This window comes from Sapajus apella, unplaced genomic scaffold (genome assembly GCF_009761245.1).
Source record: "Sapajus apella isolate SASKATOON/1434 unplaced genomic scaffold, GSC_monkey_1.0 scaffold12, whole genome shotgun sequence".
NCBI lineage: Eukaryota > Metazoa > Chordata > Mammalia > Primates > Cebidae > Sapajus > Sapajus apella.
Window position 1 is genome coordinate 21,190,071 of NW_022436952.1, and position 27,298 is coordinate 21,217,368.

Below are 27,298 nucleotides of genomic sequence, written 5' to 3' on the forward strand. Positions count from 1 at the left end.
ATCAAACATTATTATGGGTAACACAGTTCACCTCTTTCTAAACTCATTGCTGTTTTCCGTATCCCACATCTTCTGTAATGGATCCTGCAATGTGCTATTGTAGATTCCCTCTTTAAGAAGGAAGTACGTTTTCTTCCACTGTGGGGCATGCTGCCAGAGTGGCAGGCTGCCAGCAGACAATGCTTTACTATTGGCCTCTTCAGGATTACCAGAGCTAAAGAGAGCCACCTTAGCCCTCCCAAGGTGATCTACAAAAGTGTATAAAAATCCAAGACCTTCATTCCAAGGTGGGTCAACATTAAAGACCTCCCAGCTTCACAGATTCCCCCAGAGGTGGCTGAGGACCTCACTGAGACTACTGCAACTCAACTTCTTCTGTCCAATCTTGTTTCCTTCTTATCTCTAGTGTTGATACCAATCTAGTCAACTTCCTACACACTTATCTCTGTCTCAAAAGCCTGCTTTCCAGGGATGCAATCTGTGGCATCCTTCTTCTGGGTTAACTTTTCTTCGTGGTTAAGTACAGTTGGCCCTTGAACAACACAGATTTGAACTGTACAAATCCACTTGTATGTGGGTTTTTCTTCAGCCTCTGCCACCCGAGACAGCAAGACCAACTCCTCCCCTTCCTCAGTCTATTCAATGTGAAGATAAAAATGAAGATCTTTACTATGACCCACTTCCACTTAATGAATGATATATTTTCTCTTCCTTATGATTTTCTTAATAACATTTTCTTCTCTCTAGCTTACTTCACTGTAATAATACAGTATGTAATACATACACAAAATATATGTTAATTGACTATGTTATCAGTAAGCCTTCTGGTCAACAGTAGGCTATTTGTTGGTAGTCAAATTTTGGGGGAATCAAAAGTTATATGTGGATTTTTCACTGCACAGGGGGTCAGCATCCCTAACGTCCATACCATTCAAGGATCAAAACAGTCTATGAATGGTAAACTCTTAGACTTTCCATTCCTTAAAATATCTATATTTCTTCCTTATTGTAAATATTTGAGTGCCTGAGTATAAAACTTTAAGATCAGGTTGACAGTTATTTTCCTTCAGCACTCTGGTGCTGTGTCTCCACTTTTTCCTGCAACTATTCTGGCTGGGAACAAATTTGCTGTCAGTCTAACTATCAATCCTTAACAGATAATCTGTTTTCTCTTCCTGATGATTTTTGATATTGTTCTGTAATTTTGCTTCATGCATAAATGATGATAAACAAAGGCATAATTTACCTTTTAAATTTATAAATTTATCTTTAAATTTGTACCTGTTTATCATCATTTATGCACTGATGCAAAACTGCAGAACAGCATCAATTAAAACATACCTTTTAAATTTAATTTAAATTTACCTTTAAACGTATACCTTTGTTTATCCTACATAATAGAGACTTCACTTTCAATCTGAAAACCTATCCTCGATCAGTTCTCAAATGTTTTCTTTTCCCTATGATATCTGTAAATATTGCTTCTCTACTTTCAGAGTTGCCTTCTCTATTTCCATTACATGCATCTTAGAACTTCTTACTCTGTATTATATTCTCTCTGATTCTTTACTGCTTTTCATAAATCTGTGTCATGCTGGGGGAACTTGTCAGCTCCATTTTCTATCTCCTTAATTTTGTCTTCAATTATTTCCAGTCTACAGTATATCAAGTCTGTTGTGTCTTTTATATCAACAACTAAGATTTTTCATTTCCAACTGCTTCATTACTGCTTCATTTATTTTATTTCTCCCTCAGTTTTAATTGAATTTATACCTTTATTTCCTTAAGCATCCTAAATATACTGATTTTCTTTTATAGCATATTTCAGACTATTTAATAAATCTATTTCAACTTAAAGTAAGTTTCTGTTCCACTTTGTTAGATGCATTACACTTCAGTATTTAGGAATTTTGATTTGCAGACTCATTCTGAAATAACATGGTTACCTTCCATGCATATCCATTCATTTGTTCAACAAATGTCTGAGTGCTTAATCACAAATACAGAGCAGTTTTACAGATGCCTCTATTGTACAGGGCCACAAGTAGAGAACAAGGTCCTATAATAGACCTTTCAAGTTCCATTCCTGTGTTGGTATTAGGACAATTACAGTTCCAGTCCTCTGGTTGCAAAACCAGCATCTAAATCCTTGTCACTGTGTAGTACCACAGCTTGCTTAAAGCTGTGGCCCAGGAAGTAACTGACATCATTTTTTTCATTCTCCGGAATGAAAAGTGAGCTGCAATATGGCAAGCCCATGGCTTCAGATCTACACAGCATTTTGTAAGTATTTTTGTCGCATTTTTCACACACACAGATGTTTGCTTTCTTTGTAAAGCTGCTATAGCTTTCTGGTTTTGTGTTTTTCTATTTCAACTACTGGAGCAGAAAATTATGTCAGTGTATAAACTCATGATGCTATTTGGGTGGAAATCTTAAACTACTGTCTTCTGTTTTTGAATTACAGCTGACATTAATAATCTGTTATCAATAATTATATTAGATCTTCTTAGACTATCTAATAAGGTAGCCATTAGCCAAATTAATTCCAATAAAAAAATGTACTTCCGTAGTTACATTAGCCACATTTCAAGTGCTAGTAGCTACCACACTAGACAGTGCAGATTATAGAACATTTCCATCATCTCAAAAAGTTCTACTGAAAGAGCTTCAGATATATATCTGGGTTCATTAATCTCTCTTCAATTATATCTAATCTGTTTAATCCAGCTATTAAGTGTTTAAATTTATGCTTTTTATTTCTAGAAGTTCTATTTGGTTCTTTATAAATCTGTCCCAATTATATTTCCAAGCTACCTTTTTTCTTTAAACTTATGTATTTTTTGTTTCCTTTCATTCCAATATTTGAAGTCTTTGCAGATCTATTCCTACTATCCATTGTTTCTGATTCTCATTTGTGAGCGCTGAAGTTTTTTTGTGGCCTACATATTCCACTTAATTTTATCTTTCATTATTATTTAGTCCTAGGCTGAATGATTTGCTTTTGCTTCTGCCCATCAACTGGGGACAAAAGGAGGTTATCTTTCCAACCAGGGACTTTTAAAAAATAATTTTTCTTAAAATTATATTCTCTAAGTATTTTATACCACATAAAATAGAAATTTAGACAGCAAATCTACATTTGCTTGGATTATCATTTTTTAATTTGCTTTGGCTCTTCCTTCTCTCCCTGAATTTCACTCAATTTCATAGCTCCATGGATTCCTGTGTCTTGCACCAACTCTTTTACATTTTAAAAGGCACTTTAGGCAGGGCACAGTGGCTAACGCCTGTAATCCCAGAACTTTGGGAGGCTGAGGGAGGTGGATCACCTGAGGTCAGGAGTTTGAGACCAGCCTGGCCAACGTGGCAAAACCCACTACTAATCATTTATCATGACCTACCTAGCTAATATGGTCCAAATTACTCTCAAGCTTTAAGGTCCATAAATGCCCCTAAGGAAAAATCCACTGCAGCACTCCCAGCACCCTGCTGCACTCTTCTGCAGCACTCTTTCTAATAAACTTTCCTTTTTCAAACCTATACTGTTGTTGGTAAATTCTTTTTATCAACCAATGAGTCGACCATTTCCCAATGCGGGGGGCTCAGGCACCTCAGCTGGCAAGATCTTCCTTTTAAACTATAAATCTTATCCTTTTTGTTCTTAGGAAAACTTTTAATTGAAACAGACATACAGAAAACAAAACTACATGTAGAACTACAATAAAAGTAATAATATTCTGACTTCCAATACCTTATATTGTTTGCTTTTAACTTTCATATATAAATAGAGCCATACATACTGCTTTATGTCTTACTTCTTTCAGTCAATATCATTCGTGAGATTTACTGAAGTTGTTGACTGAAGCAATGGTGCTATATTCTCTGATGCTATATACAGTTGTATACATAATGCTACAGTTTATTATGTTCTACAGCTGATAGATTTTCTAATTGTAGGCTATAAATGTGCTTTTCTGGACAGTCTTACATATGTCTTTTAGTGTATTTATGTCCACACTTTTGTTGGATATATGGTTAAAACTTGAATTGCTGAACCATGGTGTATACATCAACCATATTAGATCAGCTATACCTGATACTGCCTGTTTTTCAAAGGAACTGTATTAATTTATACTTCTACAAGTTATATATGAGACTTCCAGTTGCTTTGGATCCTCACCAATCCTTGGTAAGTCAGTATTTTAAACCTCGCCACTGCATTCCAGCCTGGGCAACAGAGCAAGACTCTGTCTCAAAAAAAATAAAAAAAGAAAAAAGTGGCCAGAGCAATAAACTAAGTCCAGATCACAACAGGTTTTGAAAGTCTAAATTAATGACTATTATAAGGGCAAGAGGAAGTCTGTAGAATAGTATTTGTCAATATTTTTTTCATTGTTTATCCTCTCCATCATGAACTTCAAACACCATAGACAAAGTGCATATCTGTTTAAATTCTATGGCCCTTTGGAGGACAAACCACCACAACATTTTCATTTCTCCAAAATCAGTTTTTGCCTCCTTGCGATCAATATCACCCTGTTAAGAATGCATGCTTTAGACAGAGAAGTAATATGATCAGATATACATCATAAAAAATACAACTCTAATAAAAAAGAGAATGATTTGGAATAAGGCAATATTGGTTTATAAGAAAATCAGTATTCGATTATGAGAAATCTAGGTTAGAGATTATATGATCTAGGTTAGAGATTACACACAATGTCCACAACAAAGAGAGGCAGACAGAATGGACAAATATGGAGAGGTAATATGAGCATATTATAAACATAAATATCCTTCAATGTAGACCGGAATGATTTGCAATGACATGGAACTATGAACGTACTCAAGGAAAACAATGGGACGCTAATGTCTACAACTGTTACTGTATTATGGCATCAAGGGAAACAGAAATAAAAATGTACAAGTACCACACACATACAGTACAAAACCAATAAACAGATCAAGGAATTAAAAACAAGGCAACCCTGATGGAAGGTTCACAGGTGATCATTTTAGGTATTATACTCTATGACTTAGATACTTTTAAGCAAATATGTCATAAAAATGAAATACAGAAAATGATCATATTTATGCAATTACATAAACTATCCATTTTGTGTGGAAATTAATAACGAATTGATTGTTTTTTAAAAGGAGGAAGCAGCTAATGTGAGTCATCCTTATGTCCTCCTTCTGCCTAGAAAATCTTGAGGTATTCCTCTGCCCTCTGAAAAACCAACACAAAAGTAGAATTTGGTTATAGTAGATCAAAGAGATTTGAAAACTATAGCCAAACAAATATTTTTTAAAATTTCATACAGAGGAGGACAATGTTAGACCCTGATATACACCTATAAGTCACAAACAGAGTACAGAGCAAGAGCATTCTTGGCAGGAAAAAATTAAGAGAAACAAAGTATTTTCAGGAATAAACAGAAGATACACAAAATGCTCTGAGGTTTTTTGTTCATGACTATGTCTTACATTTAAATCATGTTGAATAGACGAAATAAATGTCAAAAATATTCAAATGACAACACAAAAAGTTTTTATTTAAAATAGAGACTAAAACAGTATAAAGCATGACTATATTACTGCCGTATCTGCATATACAGTAATTATTCTTAGGTGCCATATATACACAAACACACACAAAAAAAAAACTATTAAAAAGGTGGACAAATAACAACAACAGGCGTAGGGTTCACATCTTCTTTGGAATAAGATTTCAAAGTGCAAAAATATATAGTTCTACCAACTACACTTTGGGTATGGATGTGACCCTACTACATACACCCAACTGTTTTCTATGTTATGTCAGAACAAAGATCCAACCCTGAATGTCTGATCTGGCAAGGTACTTGATTCAGTAGATTCAGTAAATGCTTCCAGGTGATTCTGGTGTAATTGCATTGTGAGAACCACATTAGAGTAAGATGATCAGTCTCACCTAGAAGTTTAACCTGGTATTTCTCGTACCAGGTACTGGAAGCCTGGAGACAGCAGCTTCTCCACCACTCATGGCTGTTTTTCACCAATACCTGAGTAGTAGAATAAGAAGGTGATGCCTCTCCCAGCTAGCTGTACCTTCCATACAGCCATAGTGATCCAGAGTCCCAGCTTGAAAAGTAGGGTGATTTGACAAAGGGTCCCCTTCCTCCATGTGAAGTACCAATGCTGCTAAGACCAAATAAACCTTGCTATTCTCACCATGCATGTTCGAACATTCATATATCAGGTACTCACCACAAGTTGACAAAGTTGATGAAACTTGGGGAGAATTCCCTTTCCTCAGAATTACTCAGCTGCGGAGGATCTCCTTTCACGACTTGTGTTAGTTGATCAAATACACTATTCCACTTTGGATAAGGAAATCGGCCTGTGGCCAATTCATACTAAAGAGAATAAAGAGGAAAGAGCAAAATATGCCAGGCATTATTTACTACTCCCCAATGGAATGGCCATAACAAAAAAAAATCTAAACTACAAGCAAAACTCTTGTAAAGCTGTGAATCAAACACAGGTTAGTTTGGGGAGGAATCTTCAGAATCATAAAGGCTAAGTAAAAGTTATATTTAAAAATCAAGATAATACGGAGAACTCTGAATCAACCAAATTCAAGGACCTGAAATAAATAGGAACACAAAACTTAAGGCTAGACAATGTCCCTACACATGCTCCAGGACAGCCTCTGATTCTGACTTCTTTATAAGAAAGTCTGGAAGACTGGTTTTAGAACTATTTTAGTATAGAATATACACAATTTGTAGGCATCTTAGTGGAAGGCCCTGGTCCAGAACAGTGGTTACATTCCTTTTTAAGGCAAAAGAATATCCAACAAACAAAAGCCCAATCTGAGCTTGGAGGAATCAATGTGCAAATCCTCCTCTACAGCTATTCTGTAGTTACTACAGTTTCAACCACAACCAAATTTTACAAGTAGTGAATAAATCAAGTCAGGGTCAAACCCTGCACCCTGAAGCCCCAATAAAGGGCTCAGAGCAGTACCTCTAAGCCACACCAGAAGACATCTGAAGAGTCTTACATACGTAGGTCCTAATACCATCAAGGGTCAAAAATATTATCTAATAACCAGTGAATCATGTTCTCATCTATCTCCCATTCTGTTCTGAGAAATAATGAAAACCTACAAATTTTGCTTTTTCCAAGAAACATATCTAAATCTGCACCCAGGCATAATAAATCCCATTTTACATGCACTGACAGGTGATGGATACATGAGGATGAGGCTCCAAACATATTACAGAGGAAGGCAGCATACAGGAAGAGAGCATGTTACTCAGAAGACTGATTCAGTTTCCTCCCTAAAAGATGCCTCTGTCAGCTCACTGTTGTTTCTAATTACAAACATGTGTGCACAAAAAGTAGGCAGGCACAAATGCGTACACACACAGAAAAATGTATTCCTTTAGCTGAGGTTTCTTTACATTAAAATTATAAATCTTTTTAAAGACATAAACCTTCCTGGTTATTTACAGAATTAGGAATAAGTTCATTAGATTCCTCCTTGTGTTTTAATAATTGAAGGAAAAGCTGGCTGCACATCATAAAAGACTTAGGAACCCAGAAATTAATTTCATGCATTTCATAATTTTAATAAGATTATCCCTATGAAGAATAAATTATGAACCAATTCTAAGTACAGAATACCTTTTAAACAAAAAGCAACAAGACTTAGCTAAAAGTACTTAAAGAAACTTGCTAAAAAATTTTCTGTTAAAACCTTTCACAAATCAAAATTTTCTTTCTGTAAGGAAGTACATACTTGCTTTTTAAAAAAGCAATTATTTAGTCAGGGATAGCTATTTCTGAATCATAAATATCCCGTATATGCAAATAGTTGCCTCAGCTGGACGCTCTAGGTCTTGCTGCAGTCTTTGGGACCAGCTGCCAAATCTAAAAGATGCCCAAAATCTGTATTCTCTCCTGTCTAAAGAAGAAAGAATCCCTTCTTTAGCTGGTTGGCTTCACAGTGAGAAAAGATTCCAGAAGGTACTTCCTATATTTGGTCACAAGGTAAAGTAAATTAAGTCCTTTGCAGAGGTGAGCTGTCAGCCTTCAGCTCTCTATACAAAAAATTCTCTAGGCCTGGCAATGTGACTCATTAAGAATGACTATCAAGGGTATGTGATTCTGATCACACAGAAGATCCTAGAAACATATAATATCAATGAACAAATAAAGTTTATTTAATAAGCTACAAAAAAAGCTCATTGCTCTGAACCTGTGTATTTCTGGGCTGTAGAGTGTTACGTAGCAAAAACTGAAAATGGGAGAAAATTAAAGAAGAGGACTGGCCTGCCTACCTAACAGGACAGCCTCATCTAGGGATAGAAAATTCACATTCAATGTAGAAGCAGCTAGCGAAGCTATCCCAAATCAGAAAAACACAGAAAGTCCTGGTAGAACAGCAATCACAAGAAAATAAACCTAAGACTTCGAAACAAAATTTGGTAAAAAGTAAATGAGCAAATAAAGATACCGCTAGAGACTGAATGTTTGTGTATCCCCACCCCACAACAAATTTGCAGGTTGAAGCCTAATTCCTAATGTGATTAGGGATTGATCTTTGGGGAAGTGATGGGGTCACAAGGATGGAGAGCTCATGAATCTAATTAGTGTCCTTGTAAGGAAGACCCCAGACAACTCTCTTGCCCCTTCTGCCATGTGAGATCACAACAAGATGTTTAAGAACCAGGAAGCAATCCCTCACTAGGCACCAAATCTGTCAGCACCTTGATCTTGGACATCCCAGCCTCCAGAACTGTGAGAAATTTCTGTTCTTGATAAGATTATAGCCCAGAGTTCAGCATTTGGTTAGAGCAGCCTCAACTAATACAGGCACTTTAAATGAAACCAAAATTTCAATACAGTCCATAGGTAAGAAAGAAGAATTTATATAGTTGTGCTTGCTTGTTGTAAATTAAGCAGCTTTCTTATTATTCTTTCTCAGTGTTATTCTAAGGTAGAACTTTCATTTAGAATTATCACCTAGATAGTTCCTGCCTGACACGGTTTAGCTCTGTGTCCATGCCCAAATTTCATGTCGAACTGTAATCCCTACATGTTGAAGGAGCGGCCTGGTGGGAGATGACTGGATCATGAGGGTGGTTTCTAATGCACTGTCCCCCTAGTGCTGCCTCATGATAGAGTTCTCATGAGGCCTGGTTGTTTAAAAGTGTCTGGCACCTTCCCCTTCGCCTCTCTCTCTTCTGCTCCTGTATGGCCTGCGGAACTGTGAGTCAATTAAAGCTCTCTTCTTCATGAATTACCCAGTCTCAGGTAGTTCTTTACAGCAGTGTGAGAATGGACTAATATGCTGTCCCTCAAAAACTGAACTCCTTTCAGCTCATTCACTTGTGATTTTTCTATTAAGTGAATAGAAAATTCCAAGAAGAAACTATTTTCCACATATAAAAATATGTATACTTAATATACACACTATGTACAATATTACTGGACATACTACACCTTGCCTGAGATGGGAGATGCCTATATGTCCTCAGCAATTAATTGATTGCAGGCAAGCTGGTTTCTCCCGTTTCCATTCTTAGTGCAGTTGCAGATAATAGTTCACTCCTATTATCTGTGGCCAAGAGATCCAGCTAAAACATTAAAGGGCTCTAGACACTTCACATAACATCAAGGGAAATAAGTCTGATTTGATTTTTAAAGTAAATACATACATACTTTTCTTTCAACAACTTAAAATCATTGTGCCTGTGATTATAGCTATGGCAGAAAAAAAAATAAGTGAACAAAATCAAAGACTAAAAATGTAGTTCTTAATGAGGGGGTGAAAGTATGATTAAGTTTTCTTTCACTTCTAAATTTCTCATTGTTACACTACTGTGGCAAGGTTGAATCAACATAAACATACCAATGTGATCCCCAAACTCCAGACATCAGAGCGGACATCATATCCTTGTCGTGATGCACTTGGGTCTATTCTTTCAGGCTGTAACATAAAGATTAAGTGTAAGTTATTAATTGCCTCACTCTCAAGGAATAGGCAAATGAAAGCAACAGCTGGGTAGACAGTCGAAATGCCAGTATATTCCTAGAGGAATCCATGTCTAGGGTCAAACTGGAAGCAATAGGAAGCCATCATTATCATAAAAACAAACAACAACAAAAAACTTAATGGTCACTTCCATAAAGAGAACACCAAGCAACTCGTTTAACTATTCCCCACAAAGACTCAAAAGCATTTACAAAGCTGAAGCTGAGGACAGAGAGAGAGAAAGGAAGAAAACTAGAAAAAATAAAGGATTACAAGGTCAAATTTGTGGCAATTAGTGGCAAACAAAAAAGACTGTCTTCTGATTTTAAAAGACTTTGTTCAGTGGATAAGGCCATACCACAACATATTTGAGACACAAAAGCAAAACAAGAGCTAAATTTATTACAATTATTCCATTCATACTTCACAATAAAGCTAAATTTATCATTACGCATATGTGTAAAGATATCTGCCTGTTAGTCATTTGTAGCCAAATTAAAGCAGGCCAAGACAGTAATATATTATCCTATTGTATGTACAGCAGAAATCATTTTTAGTAATCTCTGTGAAGGGAACATCTTTATATTTCCTTGAAATTAAGGACCATAATTTATTTATATGGTATATCAGGGAAAGAGAAGAGAGAGAGAGGGTCTTGGTGGCACAGAGTTGACAACGGATCCTTCGCTAAGTCTGAGAGTAACTACTATTGAAAAAAATGTCCAGAGAAGCATAACAGTTGAGTTCATATTACATTCTCTGCCTGTGAGCACTAACTACTTTGGAGACTCTTGCTTTGAGCATGAGTACTGCACTGCATAAAATTCACTGTAAGCTATTGTTTTGTTGTTGTTATTGTTGGAAATATATGTATTTGCCTGATAAGGTACACATTAAAATCCCAGGTATTCAACCAAGAGAAAAAATATTCCATTCAACAACATCAAGATCAACATTTTCCCCAAACCAGCATGGAACATTCATTACTCTGGGCCATAAAACACACCTTGTTTCCAAAAAATGGAAAGCATGCAAAGCATGTTCTCAGATCATAAAATAAATAAACTAGAAATCAGTAACAGGAGGATATCTGCAAAGTCCTCAAATATTTGGAGATTTAACAACACACTTCTAAATAACACATGAATCAAAAAAGTCTCAAGAAATAGTTTAAAAATTGAACTAAATGAAAATGAAATTATAATTTGTCAAAATTTGTGGGACAGAGCAGAAGTTGTGCTCAGAAGGAAATTTATAGTGTAAAATGCATACATTAGAAAAGAAGACACCTCAAATCAAACCACTTTATAGCTTAAAGAGCTAGAAAAAAAGAACAAACAAAACCCAAAGCAAGCAGGAGTAAGAATGTAACAAAAGTGAAGACAAATAAAACAGGAATAGAAAAACAGTAGAGAAAAGTCTAGAAAACCAAAAGAATACGTTGGAAAGATCAATAAAATTGACACACCTTTGGCTATTCTGACCCACAGAAAAAGAAAAGATTCAAATAACTAAAACCAGAATGAAAGAGGGGGCATTACTACTGTTCTTACAGAGATAGATAAACAGAAATATTCTTCAAAAATGAAGCCTACAAAAAGTAATATCAAAATGTGAATAACCTTCAAATTATGTTACTCAATGAATGTTATTAAAAACCTACCCCCCAAAAAAAGTCTAGACCCAGATGGGCTCACTGGTGAACTCTTTTCAAATATGCAAGAAAGAAATAACACTAGTCTTACACAAACTTTTGTTTTCAAAAAAGTGAAAGAGGGTATGCGTCCCAATTCATTTCATGAGGCCAGCATAACCATTTTGAAAACCTGACAAAGTCATTACAAGACAATTAATACCCCCTGTACACAAAGACACAAAAATTACAAAATATGAGCAAATCTTACCAAGGAACAAATGAAGAGGTAATATATAACAACCAAGTAGAGTTTATCTCCAGAATGCAATACTAGCTTAATACTTGAAAATCAAGGCAATGCACCATTATTTACAGAATAATGGAAGAAAACCATGTGATCATCTCAATAAATGTAGAATTAGCATCTGACAAAATTTAAAAACCACGAATAACAACAGCAATAACAACAACACACTAAGAGAAGAAAACATCTTCATTTCCATAAAGGGCATCTAAAATAACCAAGAGTTAACATCATACTTACTGGTGAAATACAGAACACTTCCTTTTTAATAAATATTGGGAATAAGGCAAAATGCCTACTATCACTATACCTATTCAGCATTATACTGGAGGACCCAGCCAGTATAGAAAGGCAAGTGGGAGAAAAGCGTTACCTTTATTCACAGACACAGAAAATTCCTACTGAAACTAACAGTAAAACTAAACTAGTAAGGTCACAGGATCCAATGTTAACATATGCAAAGCAGCTGTATTTCTATATAATAATAGCAAGACATTCAAAAATATTTTTAATTCCATTCCCAATAACAGTATTCTAAGACAAAAAGAAATCTGAGACAGTTCTCAATCCATTTACAAGTTTATTTTGGCAAGGTTAAGGACATGCCTGAGAGGGAAGTTTGTGCCTTTCTCCAAAGATGATATTGAGGGCTTCAGTATTTAAAGGGAAAAAGTAGGCAGCATGGGGGAGACAGAGGGTAGCTACTCTGTTAACCTTATCTTATTTAAAGTGCTGATTTACTGAGGATCAGAGGAACACTTAATCGACTATTCCCCTACCTGCTCCTTTTCTTTTCTCTTACACAAACAGATCAGCAAGAAAAAAACAAATAATCCCATCCAAAAGTAAGGAAAAGACAGGAATAGACAATTCTCAAAAGATGACACACAAATGGCCAACAAATATATATGCTCAACGTCAATGATAATAATTAGGCAAATGCAAATTAAAACCATGAGATACCACCTTACCTCCTGCAAGAATGGTCATAATTTAAAAATCAAAAAATAATAGATGTTTGCAGGAATATGGTGAAAAGGGAACACTTTTACACTGATGGTGGGAACGTAAATTAGTACAACCACTATGGAAAACAGTATGGAGATTCCTTAAAGAACTAAATGTAGAAATAACATTCCATCCAGCAATTCCAATCCTGGGTATCTACCCAAAGGAAAAGAAGTCATATAAAAAATACACATGCACACACAAGTTAATAGTAGCACAATTCACAACTGCAAAAATATGGAACCAAACTAAATGCCCATCAACCAACGAATGGAAAAAGAAAATGTGATACACACACACACACACACACACACACACACACACACACACACACACACGTCATGGAATACCACTCAGTCATAAAATGGAATAATAATGGCCTCTGCAGCAATGTGGACGGTGGTGGAGGCCATTATCCTAAGTGAAGTAACTCAGGAAAGGAAAAACAAATACTATATGATCTCACCTACAAGTGGGACCTAATCTATGAGGTAGCAAAGGGATAAGAATGATAAAATGGACTTTGGGGACCACAGGGGAAGGATGGGGGAGAGGTGAGAGATAAAAGACTACATATTGGGTATAGTGCACACTGCTCAGGTGATAGGTGCACCAAAATCTCAGAAATCACCACTTAAAAACTTATCCATGTAATCAAAAGTCACCTGTACCCCAAAAACTACTGGAATAAAATATAAATACAAATAAATGCAAAAAAAAAAAACTACAACAAGAAAATATTAGAGAACAGAGTACCTAATATTAACAAAAACAAACCAGATAATCTTACATCAAAAGTATGCATAGTTGTATAGTTTACAATACACAACCCAAATTAGTTTGTATTGAAATATATGAAATAAAAGCCAAGTAAAAGGAAAAACGGACAATCCCAATGTTTAATAAATTTTGAACAAATCTGCCTCAATATTTTTGAATTAAAAATACAAAAAACTGTTGAATAAATATAACTAACAACAACACAGATATTTTCCATATTTCTTTCTTTCTTATTCTTTTTAGAGACAGGGTCTCATCTGTCACCCAGGTTAGAATGCAGTGGTGCCATCACAGCTCACTGCTGCCTCAAACTCTCCAGCTCGAGTGATCCCCCTATCTATGCCCCTTGAGTGGACAGACTCCAGGCACATGCCACTATGGCCTGCTAATGTTTTTTGTTTTTATTTTGTAAAGACAAGATCTTGCTATGTTGCCCAGGCTGGTCTCGAATTCTTGGCTTCAAGCAGTCCTCCACCCTCAGTCTTCCAAAGCACTGGAATTACAGGCTGATACAGCTTGGCTGTGTCCCTACCCAAATCTCATCTTGAATTGTAACTCCCACAATTCCCACATTTCATGGGAGGAACCCAGTTGGAGATAACTGAATCACGGGGAGGGTCTTTTTCACGCTGTTCTTGTGATAGTAAGTCTGTCTCATGAGATCTGATGGTTTTAAAAAACAGGGGTTTCCCTGCACAAGCTCTTTCTCTTTGCCTGCTGCCATCCATGTAAGACATGACTTGCTCTTCCTTGCCTTCTGCCATGATTAAGAGGCCTCCCCAGCCACATGGAACTGTAAGTCAATTAAACCTTTCTTTTGCAAATTGCCCAGTCTCAGATATGTCTTTATGAGCAACGTGAAAATGGACAAATACACAGGCATAACACACTGTGCTCAGCCAACATATATAAATTAATAAGGATTAATATTATCATTATATTTTATATCAACACAAAACACTAACACACCAACAGAAAGATGGGCCAAAGATAATGTATAAAAGTGGCCAAATATAAGAAAAAGTACAAAATTTCCTAACTCTATCTATAATTTCAAAATATATACCAAAAAACCCAATAAATTAAAAAGATATTCCACTCTGACCTATCAATTTGACAAAGATATAATTGTAACATTCTGACACAGATTAACCACTGTTTATGAAACAACTTTTGATGATACAACTTGTTCCCAAAGTACCAAAATGTGTAAACCTTTTATATCCAACAAAAGATACAACAGAGTTTGGCAACAATACAGCTTAGAAATGTTTACAGCAGTATTTATGAAAACAGTAACAGAAAAATGTAAGCAGATAATAAAAGAAAACTGAAAAATTTCTAATGATTAAATGCACTATATATAAAAATGTATACCTACAAAGCAGAAAAACACTGTTAAATATGATTAATTTACATTTTAAAAATGACAAGAAATTTCCCTTTACAAATAGATTATAGATAATTATATTCTAAATTGTATTATGATTATTAAGAGATGGGTTTTGCTCTGTCGCCCAGGTGGAGTGCAGTGGCATGATCACAACTCCCTTACAGCCTCAAATTCCTGGACATAAGTGATCCTCCTGCCTCAGCTTCCAGAGTAGCTAGGACTAAAAGGCATGTGCCATTATGCCCAGCTAATTTTTCCATTTTATAGATACAGAGTCTTGTTATGTTGCTCACACTCATATTGAACTACTGGGTTTCAGCAATCCTACTGCCTTGGCTACCCAAAGTACTGGGATTATGGGTATGAACCATGGCACCTGGCCTAAAACTTCTTTTATAAACTGAAGAGAGATGCAGAAAACCAAGCTGTCCACTCCTCAGTGCACGGCACCCTGCCCCATGGATCTATGCAAGGTCCCTATACTGTTTTATTTTATAAATTTTTCTTACTTGACACCTGAGTCCCACTCTCCTAATCCCCAAAGACATCCATTTTAAATGTGCTTGATTCCTTATCTATCAAAACTGTTCTTCAAAACTGAAGACATAAACAGATTGTGAGTTGAAAAAAGCAAGAGAATATTTTAAAAAACACTAGACAGTACCTTGAAGCCATACGACCAAAGAACTCTGATAAAGGTAACTACATAGGCAAATATAAAAACCATAACGATTGTATTTTGGTTTGTAATGCCTCTTGTGTTTCTTATATAATTTAAAAGACAAATGCATAAAATAATAATTTTAAACCTATGTTACTGGGTACATAATTTACATACATAGGATTAGTGAAAATGACAACATGGGGGGTGGAACTGAATATGAGCAGAAGGTGTGTATACTTTTGAAGTTCAGTTGGTATTAATTCAAACTGCCTTGTTATAAATTTAGAATGCTAATTGTAATGAACATAATAATCATTAAGAAAATATCTAAAAAAAAATACAAATAAAGGAATCAAAAAGATATAGCACAAAAAAAGTAACAGAAAAACAGGCAGTAATGGAGGAAATGAGTAATAAAGATGACTGAGATGTACAGAAAACGGTAGTTACTTTAAGTGTATATTGATTAAACTCTCCAATCAAAAGAGGGAGATTAGAACAGACAAAAAACATGATCCTACTGTATGCTGCCCATAAGAGACTCACTCTAGATCCAAAGGCACAAATAGGTTGAAAGTGAAAGTATGAAAAAAGACATTCAATGCAATAGTAACCAAAAGTGAGCTGGGACAGTTATATTAGACAAAATAATTTTTAAGTAAAAAATTATTACAAGAGACAAAAGGTCATTAAATATGGAAAAAAGGACCAATTCATAAAAAAAAAGATGTAAGAACTAAAAACATACACAGAGAGCTGAAAAATACATGAAGCAAACATTGGCAGAAATGAAGGGAGAATACAGTTGAACAGTAACAGTTGGAGATTTAAATCCCCCACTTGGAATAATGGATAGAACATGTAGACAGAAAGTCAGTAAGGAAACAAAGGACCTGAACAACACTTTAAACCAACTGAACCTAACAGTTATATACAGAACACTATATTCAATGACAGCAGAATACGCATTTTTCTCAAGTGTGCATGGAATGTTCTCCAAGATAGACCATATGTTGGCTCACAAAGTATATTTCAATAAATTCTAAAAGACTGAAATCATACAAATTATTTTCTCCAAACACAGTGAAATGAAGCTAGAAATTAGTAAAAGTAGGGAAAATGGAAATCTCACAAATACGTGGAAATTAATGTAATTAACAAATTGATGAAATAAGAAAAAAACAGAAAATTAGAAAACACTTTGAGATAAATAAAAATAAAAACAGAAACAAAATGCATGAGATTCTGAAAAAAATAGTATGCAGAGGCAAATTTATAGCTGTAAACACCTACATTAAAAAGAAAAAACATCACAAGTAACATATTTATACCTTAAGAAGCTTAGGTGAACCCAAAGACAGCCAAAAGAAGGAAATATTATAGAGTAGAAATAAATTAAATAATAATAAAAAAAAAAAAAAAACAAGAGAGAATCCAAGAAACCATAAAGTTTTTTCACAGGAAAAATATCCCAAACTAAGTAAGAAAAAAAGACGATGAAAATAACTAAAATCAGAAATACAAATAGAGACATTACTACATGCCTCACAGAAATAAAAAGGATTATAATAAAATGCTATGAACAACTGTAAGCCAACAATTGTAACAGATAACCTAGCAGGAATGGAAAAAAAAATCCTAAAAATACACATATGATCATAACTGACTCAGAAGAAATAGAAAACTCAGACCTGTAACAGAGAGTGAATCAGTAATCCAAAGCTTTCCAACAACAAAAAAATTCCTTTAAAAGCTGATAAACAATTTCTTTACCAGACATTTTGAAAACTTGAACGGTCATAAAGGGGGAAGAAATGAATACTATTTTTTTTCAGTGTTGTATGCAGTGGAAAACAAAAATTATATCCTGAAGAATAAAGTTCTTTTGAAACTAAAGAGACACTGACAGAGAAAGAGATGAGAGAGACAGAGCATGAGTGAGTGAGAACGAGAATAAGAGTAAGAATTAACAAATCAAATCTGCCAAATGAAAGCAGGAATGCATATCAACCATTTCCTAATGTTGATATAACTTGATTAGACTTTAATGACTAATAGGCTGTATATAATTCAAAAGAGGTTTATGCCAAAATTTGAGAAATGCCCAAGATAAATAAATCAACACATTGCAGAAAGCACCATTAGGAAACAAGTTCTTATTTCTATTACCAATTATCTAAAATCATCTTACAGACTAATAGAGATGGGCTTCTGTAGTACAAAAAGACGCATAAGAGGCTGCTAAAAGATGGGGAAATAAGTGACTTTTTAGAAGTCTTGTCATGTTGTAGCATGGCAGAAGGGGACAGTGAGATGGTACTAGGTGAGAATACTTTGAAAATGAAAGATTATCACTCATTGGAAGAGGGAAATGAAGAAAAAAATTGGGAAAATTAAGTCTATTTTGCAATTGTTTTTACTGCTTTAAAAAAAAAAGGCATGTCTGTAAACATTACAAATAGTAAGCATTATGTGCTTTGCAATGTTATGCAACAAAAAGCATTCATCATATGTGAAGTATGCATGTCTAGAAATAGCTGCAGTCTGAATCTAATCATGAGGGAACAATCAGATGTTTTAAGACTGTGAGACTTTCTGAAAACACTTCCAAAACCGCCAACGTCATAGATAACAAAAAGAATTATCACGTCCAGTATATATTAAAATAAAGAATATAACAACTAAAATCAGTGTGGAATCTCAATGTGACCCTGGATTGACAGCTAAAAAATATAGGCTTTTTTGTTGTTTGTATTTTTACACATGGGAAATCTGAGTATGAACTATGTATTAGATAATACGGATTGAGTATTCCTCATCCAAAATACTTGAAACCTGAGTGTTTCAATTTCAGATTTTTTTCAAATTTTGGAATATTTACATATACATAATAATACATCTTGGGGATGGGACCCAAGTCTAAACATGAAATTCATTTATGTTTCATATACACCTGTATACATAGCCTGAAGGTAATTTTACACTATATTTTAAATGAATTTGTGCATGAAACAAAGTTTGTGTCAACTGAAGCACCAAAAAGCAAAAGTGTCACTATCTCAGCCACCCAGGTTGACAATCTGTGGTTGTTGGGCATCACCTTCATTCCAGAATCAGAATTTACATGCCATTAATAAGCAACCATTGTCTTACACTTGTTCATAAATAGTTAACAGTAAAAATATAACATATTATTAATACAGTGAAAAACAATGAGTTCTGGAGAACTAAGTGGAACAGTAGCATCACCAGAATACCTGCAACAGCTGTTAAACAGCAGCAACAACAAATAGCTGCAGGCTTTTGGCCTCCAACTATGATGCTATGTTTTGATTAAAAGACTACTGTACATTGTATTTTATTTTTTAGGTAAGAAGCATCAGAAGCATTTGAGGGACCAGAAATGGGTCCTCTAGTAATGAGGAGGCATTCTGCTGGATGGTTTTGTAAAATGTTTCCTCCCAAGTCATCTGCCTCATTAACAATGGTTTTTGTTTAAAAGTCTCTCTTCATCTTTATAAACTGACATGATTTCTTGTTGTGTTATAAATGCATATTGCTCTAACCCTTTAAGTACATTACACACTTATCACCAAAAGTATTTTTTTCTTTTTTTGGGAATGGGGGCATGAGAGAGCTTGTTTCCTTTTTTTTTTTTTTAAGTCTTTTTTTTCCTTTTTATTTACATATATATTTTTTGAGTCAGAATCTCGCTCTGTTGCCCAGGCTGGAGTGTAGTGGCACAATCTCAGCTCACTGCAACTTCTGCCTCCCAGGTTCAAGCAATTCTTATGCCTCAGCCTCCTCAGTAACTGGGCTCACAGGCATGTGCCACCATGCCTGGCTAATTTTTGTATTTTTAGTAGAGATGGGGTTTCACGTGTTGGCCAGGCTGGTCTCAAATTCCTGGCTTAAAGTGATCCGTCCTCCTCGGCCTCCCGAAGTGCTAGGATTACAGGCATGCACCACCGTGCCCAGTCTAATTTTTATTTTTTAAACTTTTATTTTAGGCCCAGGATTACACATGCAGGTTTGTTATATAGGTAAACAGGGGTTTGTTGTACAGATTATTTGGTCACCCAGTTACTAAGCCTAGTATCCAACAGCTATTTTTTCTGATCCTGTTCCACATTCAAGTAGGCCTCAGTGTCTGTTTTGCTAATCTTTGTGTACATGTGTTCTTGTCATTTAGCTCCCACTTATAAGCGAAAACACGTGGTATTTGGTTTTCTGTTCCTGCATCAGTTTGCTAAGTATCCTTAGATATTAATGGATGGCCTACAGCTCCATCCATGTTCCCGTAAAGGACGTGCTCTCGTTATTTTACATGGCTGCACAGTATTCCAGTGTGTATGTGCCACATTTTCTTTATCCAGTCTTCCACTGATGGGCATTTAGGTTGATTCCATGTCTTTGCTATTGTGAACAGTGCTGCAATGTACATATGTGTGTATGTGTCTTTATGACAGAATAATTTCTATTCCTTTGGGCATATACCCAATTCCAGTAATCGAACTGCTGGGTTGCATGACAGTTCTGTTTTCAGCTTTTTGAGGAATCACCACACTGCTTTCCACAATGGTTGAATTAATATACATTTCCACCAACAGTATATAAGTATTCCCTTTCCTCCATAACCTCGTCAGCATCTGTTGTTTTGACTTTTTTGTAACAGCCATTCTGACTGGTATGAGATGGTATTTCGTGGTGGTTTTGATTTGCAATTCTCTAGTGATACTGTGTTTTTCACAGGCTTGTTGGATGTGTGCATGTCTTCTTTTGAAAAGCGTCTGTTCACGTCCTTTACCCACTTTTTAATGAGGTTGTTTTCTTTCTTATAAATTTAAATTCCTTACAGATGCTAGATATTAGAACTTTGTGAGATGCATAGCTTGCAAATATTTTCTCCCATTCTGTAGGTTGTCTGTTTAGTCTGTTGATAGTTTTTTTTTTGCTATGCAAAATATGCACCTTTTCTACAGGCATTTCTTCTGCAGTGTTAACATCATCTTCATCATCACTAAGTATCACATTTACCTTGATTCAGAATCATTTTGGCTATTTCATCATTGGTCAGTGATGAAAAACTGAAGCTTCGTTATGTAATAAAAACTTCTCTGATAGCCACTTCTTTCAGTTTACTGACAGACTCTAGAGATTTTTTTTTTTTTTTTTGCATATAAAAGGAGGTCAGGTATCATTTTTTTCTCACTTTAACATGTGGAATCCATCTAAGTCACTACCTTGTTCATCATCATCATCATCATCATCATCATCATCATCATCATCACTGAGCAGTCACAGGCCAGAGGTTATGCCAAGCATGCACAACTGTGTCTTAGTCACTGCTGGCCAAGTGCGGGCAACAGCATAGATGACATCCTTCATGCTAAATGCCTTCTGGAAACCTTCCACACCCAAACCTCTGTTCACTGCTGCTAGTAGGATGTTCAAGAAATTATTTTTTATTTACCCTTCATTGATCTAAGGATATCCTGGTCACATGGCTGAATTAACGAAGTCACATTTGGGTGAAAGCACATGGCATAAACATTATTTTATGAGAATTTCAGTTGCAGCATAAGCAGAACAGTTGCCAATGAATGTCAAAATCTTTCAGTCTTCTTTCAGGCCAGCTTCCTGCAATGAGCATAAGGCACTGGTACAAAATGTTTATGAAACCCAACAGAAAAGGTATCCTGAGTGATCCAGGCCTTTTGGCTAGCATAATGATGCACTAGTAAGAAATTCACTTCCTGAAAACAGGAAGGATGCAAGCTTTTGCCTCCTATAAGTTTATACTTACACATGCCTACTGCATTAACACATCCCATCAAAGCTTTTCTGCCCTTCATATCCTTAAATCCTGCAGAGGCTGCCTCATCAGCTGTAGTGTTTTTCTGGGGCAATAACACTAAAACAAGTGATGTTTCATCAGCATTATATGTGTTCTGATGTTGAATTTTCATCATCAGTAACCTTGGTGAATTCAATGAATTTCTCCATTGCTTCATGATCAGCAGATGCTTTATCACCACAAATCTTTAAAAAGTTAATGCTATGTTTTTTTTCTTAAATTTCTATAACCAGCCTGTTGAATCTTCACAGTTACCTTCAATTTTCACTTCATCATGATAGATGTTCATTTCGTGATGAGCATACCATCAAGTGTTATGTGTTCACTGTGCGGCTGACAGACCCACTCTTTCAATACATTATTAAGATCTTCCTTTTTAGCTATATGTGGTGTTTTTCTATTTTTCAGTAACTTTTGTTCATCACTTTCAGCACAGAAGTTCAGCAGTTTATCCTTCTGTTTCTTCAGGTCATATATGGTGGTCATAACAATACCACACTTTTCTGTAAGACATTTCAAACTTACACCACTGTCCAGTGTCTCTAACAGCTTGACTTTCTGTGCTATAAACACTTCCCCTTTAACAAACTGCTGTTTCTCTAGGGATATCTGCAGGCCTATTTGACATTTTCAACATTATCTTTATGCTACTGAGCAGAAAATAAGCAAAAGTAAAAAATAAAAATACAGTGAGTAATGCAGGTAGGTCTTGGTCCCATGTGGGGCATAGTGTGAAACTTGTCATTAGCACATCTGGCCTCCATACATTCCATTTTATTACCCTTTGTAGGCGTGCTTATGTGGGGAAAATCTGGGCATATGTGGAAAAGACATATTGCAGCTAAAGGGGGCTAGGAGAGTCTTTTTTACCCTGGGACCACTGAATAAACAATGTGTGGTGCACCTGCATTTTGAATGTGACCCATCACATAAGGTCAGGTGAATTTTCCACTTGGGTCATGCTAGTGCTGATAACGTTTCCTATTTTAGAGCATTTAAGGTTTTGAATTTTTAGAATAGGGATGCTCAAACTGTACTATGACATTCTTGTTTGTTTTTTTAGGCATGGTAATGATATCATGATTATGATTATGCAGAAGAATGGTCTTTTTCTTGGGAGATATGCACTGAAGTGTCTAGAATAAAATGCAAAGTATCTGCAAGTTACTTTCAAGTGGTTTGGCACACACATACTCACATACAGAAATTGTCATGTGCTACAAAACAACATTTTGGTCAATGACAGACCACATATACAAAGGTTGTCCCATAAGGTTATAATGGAACAGAAAAATTCCTATCTCTTAGTGACATCATAGCTCTCATAATGTAGATCGACACATTACTCACGTGTGTGGTGATGTTTTAAACAAACCTATTGCTCTACCAGTCATTTAAAAGTACAGCACATACAATTATGTACAGGACACAATACTTGATAATAAATGACTATGTTACTGGTTTACCTATTTACTGTATGATACTATTTATCATTATTTTAGAGTACATTCCTTCTACTTATTAAAAACAAAAGTTAACTTTAAACGGCCTCAGGCAGGTCTTTCAGGAGGAATTATGAAGAAGGCACTACTGATACCATAGAATATGACAGCTCCTGTGTGTTACTGCCCCTGGGGACCTTCCAGTGGGACAAGATGTGGAGGTAGAAGACAGTGATTTTAATGATCCTTCCATGTATAGGCCTAGGGTGATGTCTTAGGTTTTAACAGAAAAGCTTAAAAAGAATAAATAAGTAAACAGAATAGCCTTACAGAATAAAGATATAAAGAAAAAAATACTTTTTTATGGCTGTACAATGTGTTCGTGTTTTAAGCTGAAATGTTAATACAAAAAAAGTCAAAAAAAATTTTTTAAAGTGTATAAAGTAAAAAAGTTACAGTACACTGTTAATTTATTATTGAAGAAAAAAAATTTTATAAATGTTGTGTAGCTTAAGTGTATAGTGTTAATTTAGAAAGTCTACAGTAGTGTCCTAGGCCTGCAAATTCACTTATCACTCACTGATTCATCCAGAACAACTTCTAGTCCTGTAAGCTCCATTCATGATAAGTGCCTTATACTGGTGAACCACTATTTACTTTTTCATACCATATTTTGCTTTAGATTTGAATAATCTATTCTAACAAAAGTATATAGTATGGAAAGTTTGTGTATTTGAATCATTTCAGAGAGTTGAACAAGTTTCACACTAGCAGATTTCAGATTTTAGCACCTTTGAAAAGAAATATTCAGAGTTGCAAGTGGCAACGCAGGCTGCTGGTGCCCTGTAGGGATAGTCATCTGACTTCAGTGCACAGTTCATGTAAGTGTGGTCTTTTGGTTTTTTTCTCTACATTTTGAGAGTGCCTCAAAGCGCACTTAAAAAGAACAAGAAAAAAATTCACTAGGCCGGGCGCGGTGGCTCAAGCCTGTAATCCCAGCACTGTGGGAGGCCGAGGCGGCTGGATCACGAGGTCAAGAGATCGAGACCATCCTGGTCAACATGGTGAAACCCCGTCTCTACTAAACATACAAAAAATTAGCTGGGCATGGTGGCGCGTGCCTGTAATCCCAGCAACTCAGGAGGCTGGGGCAGGAGAATTGCCTGAACCCGGGAGGCGGAGGTTGCGGTGAGCCGAGATCGCGCCATTGCACTCCAGCCTGGGTAACATGAGTGAAACTCCGTCTCAAAAAAAAAAAAAAAAAAAAAAAAAGAATTCACTGAATTCATGGCTGGTGTTAGAAGCTGAACTGGAAATGTTGAGACAAAAGGAGAAAGTTCATAGGCTGGACTAGGAGATCTGATAGATAGTCTGAAGGCACCAACAATGCAGTACATGGTTATATTCTCCCGCTGCACAGTGCAGCTCCCATCAGCAGGGCTGTCCCAGAAGCAGGAACCTACCATGTGTATTCCAGCTCCATCCTTTTGCCTAATTACACAGGTCACAATGTATTTAAATGGTTTTCCCAGCTTGGTGAGTTGGCTTAAAGTTTGTTCTGCTACATTTGTGGTCCACTGGTTCACTTTGCTGTGTTGATAAGTGTTACCACCAAGCATAGCTCCTTTTACAATTTGCTCACTTCATCAACAACAAAAGCAGTCTCCTCCGAAGCCTGGTAGTCTTCCACCTCTTCTCTGGCACGTCACTTTTCTATCTCCTTTACACCATATTTATACTGTACCTTTTCTATATTTAGATACACAAATAGTTACTGTTGTGATATAATTACCTAGAGTATTTAATATAGTTACATGCTGTATAGGCTTGTAGCCTAGGAGCAATAGACTATACCATATAGCCTATGTGTGTAGTAGGCTATAAAACCTAGGTTTGTCTAAGTACGTTCTATGATTTTGCACAACAACAAAATCACCTAACAACACATTTCTCAGAACATATTCCCATGGTTAAGCAACATATAACTGAATACCTATATGACGGTGCAGAGTTGGGAAAATGTTTACAGGAAATTAGTTTATGGAAAAATTTATGTGTAAATTCTATATTTTATATACTTTTTTGATGTTGCACAATCTAATGCGTAATCCTAAGTACACTAGACAATTCTAAATCTCAAATAAAATGATACACCTCTGATATGTTTTGTCAATACACGAAGAAAAGTCAAACCACTTGAATTAACATTGATTGAGTTCTTGTCTATCAAAATACGCCTTGAAAGACAAGAATGGACAGAAGAATTTCATTTGGTTCAGTAAAGATTAGAGGCAGAGAGTTTATCAGTCTTTGTGTTCCACAGATGAAGGCCAGCAGGAAAACAGAAGTCTTACATCTCCTGGGCCTGCAAAGCGTATCTCTGCACAAGAATGAAGAAAGTCTGCGTCTTTCTTTAAAAGCTGAATTCAAAATATTCTACTTTATCTGAGCTGCAACTGCATTTTTAAAGCCTGCTTAAATCAAATATAATTCTTAGCCAGTGTCATACAACAAAAACATTTTTAGTACTGAGACAAGCCTTAAAACTGCAGATAACAATTTCAATTCATTCTCAGGATTATTCATTATCCTTAATAAATGTGTAAATCACATCATTTTCCAAATTATTATTTATTACAATAAATATAAAAAAACTAATTATTTTTATTTCTTGCCTTTGAAGCTATTGTGCCATTTATCCCTAGCTATTATGATAACACATATTAGACACATTCAGTCTTCCAACTGAATCAAGAATCTGCCCGGCCAGTCAATATGCATAAAACCAGAAGTTTAAAAGAAGGTCTTAACACACAGGTTAGGTGACTACAAACAGACACATACACCCTTTACATTTTCATCTGAATAAAAGGTGATACAGAAAGATATAACAAAACCAAAAGAGGTATTAAAAAATGCAATGTGAGAAATTTTAGTAGCACTAAGCCTATCCACTCATAAACAATATAGAACATCTGTAATATCTAGCCTGTGATTCTTACTTTTATATTATTTATGGCGCTAGGTTTGAAAACATATATATCAAGAGGAAACTAACAAGTAAAGAAAGAGAAAAATTTTATTCAATTCTAAGTTATCTTTAGTTTAAAAGAGTCTACAAAGACAGAAATGCTGCTGGCAGGAAGGCCTCAAGAAACAAACACAACACCTTATGTGTCACATTTAGAATAGTGTGCTGGTCCCCAAAGAACCATGGTAACACTGAAGAAAGACATCAACACCTAGGGGAATGTTTAAAATACAGACACTAAATTCTCATTAAAATATAGATCAAAATTCAGGCTGTAGGAACACTGTATACAAATTTACTAGGGTAAGATGAGTGTGATATCTATGGATGGACAGTGTACATCTGTCTCTTTGCAGGAAAAGAGGCTTCAGGTCGCAAAATACTGAAGGCCTCCACCTTTGCGTTTGTTGGTGTGCTTCATCTACCCCTGAAAAAGGGACTAACAATATTAAAACATATAGCTTCAGACTGTTACACAGTGAATTATGCTATGAACTCAAGGCTTTCCATTTGTCTCACTAAGGGATGCTGGGAACTTTCTGAGAAGTTACCAACTGTTTGATGAGTTGAATTGAATATAATGAAAAAACAATAATCAGAGAAGACCACAACTGGTAAATACCAAGTAAGAGAAATAAAGCAAGACAATGAAAACAGGAGCTGAGTGGGATAATTTAGCAAAGTTTCGTGGAGATGCTAGGACCTGAGCTTGGACCTTAGAGTAAGGGAAATAGTCTAGCAGTTTCATTGTAAAACCACATGACTAAGGGCAGATTCCTTAGAATTACAGCACGAAAGAGCACAGGCTCTCTGTGCAATGAGTATCAGGCAAGAAGGCCTAGACTTAACACTTACTGCCATGTATGGCCGACAGCCAGCATCTCTTGTCTTGGCAATAGAGTCCACAAGCTGTCCACTGATGCCAAAGTCACAGAGCTTAATATTTCCACTTCTGTCCAGAAGAATATTGGAAGGTTTGATATCTACAAGAGATAGATGCCATTCAGTATACAATTAATATCTTCCTAAGTTACATAAGGCTTCACTTTCAGCAAAAATATTGAAAAACCTTAGTCAACATAAGTGGCCAACTTTTTAAATTCAGATATATAAGAAGTAAAACATCTTCATTTGTCACCTACAATAATTATTC

General features: G+C 35.7%; 1 protein-coding gene and 1 pseudogene across 1 annotated transcript in view; both read right to left on the minus strand.

Annotated features, from left to right (window-relative positions):
• The window catches only part of MAP2K4 (mitogen-activated protein kinase kinase 4), a 97,686-nt gene that overhangs the window by 4,643 nt on the left and 65,745 nt on the right, over nt 1-27,298 (minus strand). Inside the window, exons 9-11 of the mRNA XM_032279375.1 lie at nt 27,001-27,128; nt 9,908-9,985; nt 6,253-6,401 (exon numbers count right to left, since the gene is read on the minus strand). Coding sequence (XP_032135266.1) covers nt 6,253-6,401; nt 9,908-9,985; nt 27,001-27,128 — 355 coding nt within the window. The remainder of the gene's footprint in view (nt 1-6,252; nt 6,402-9,907; nt 9,986-27,000; nt 27,129-27,298) is intronic.
• On the minus strand, nt 24,367-24,816 carry LOC116552496 (annotated as a pseudogene).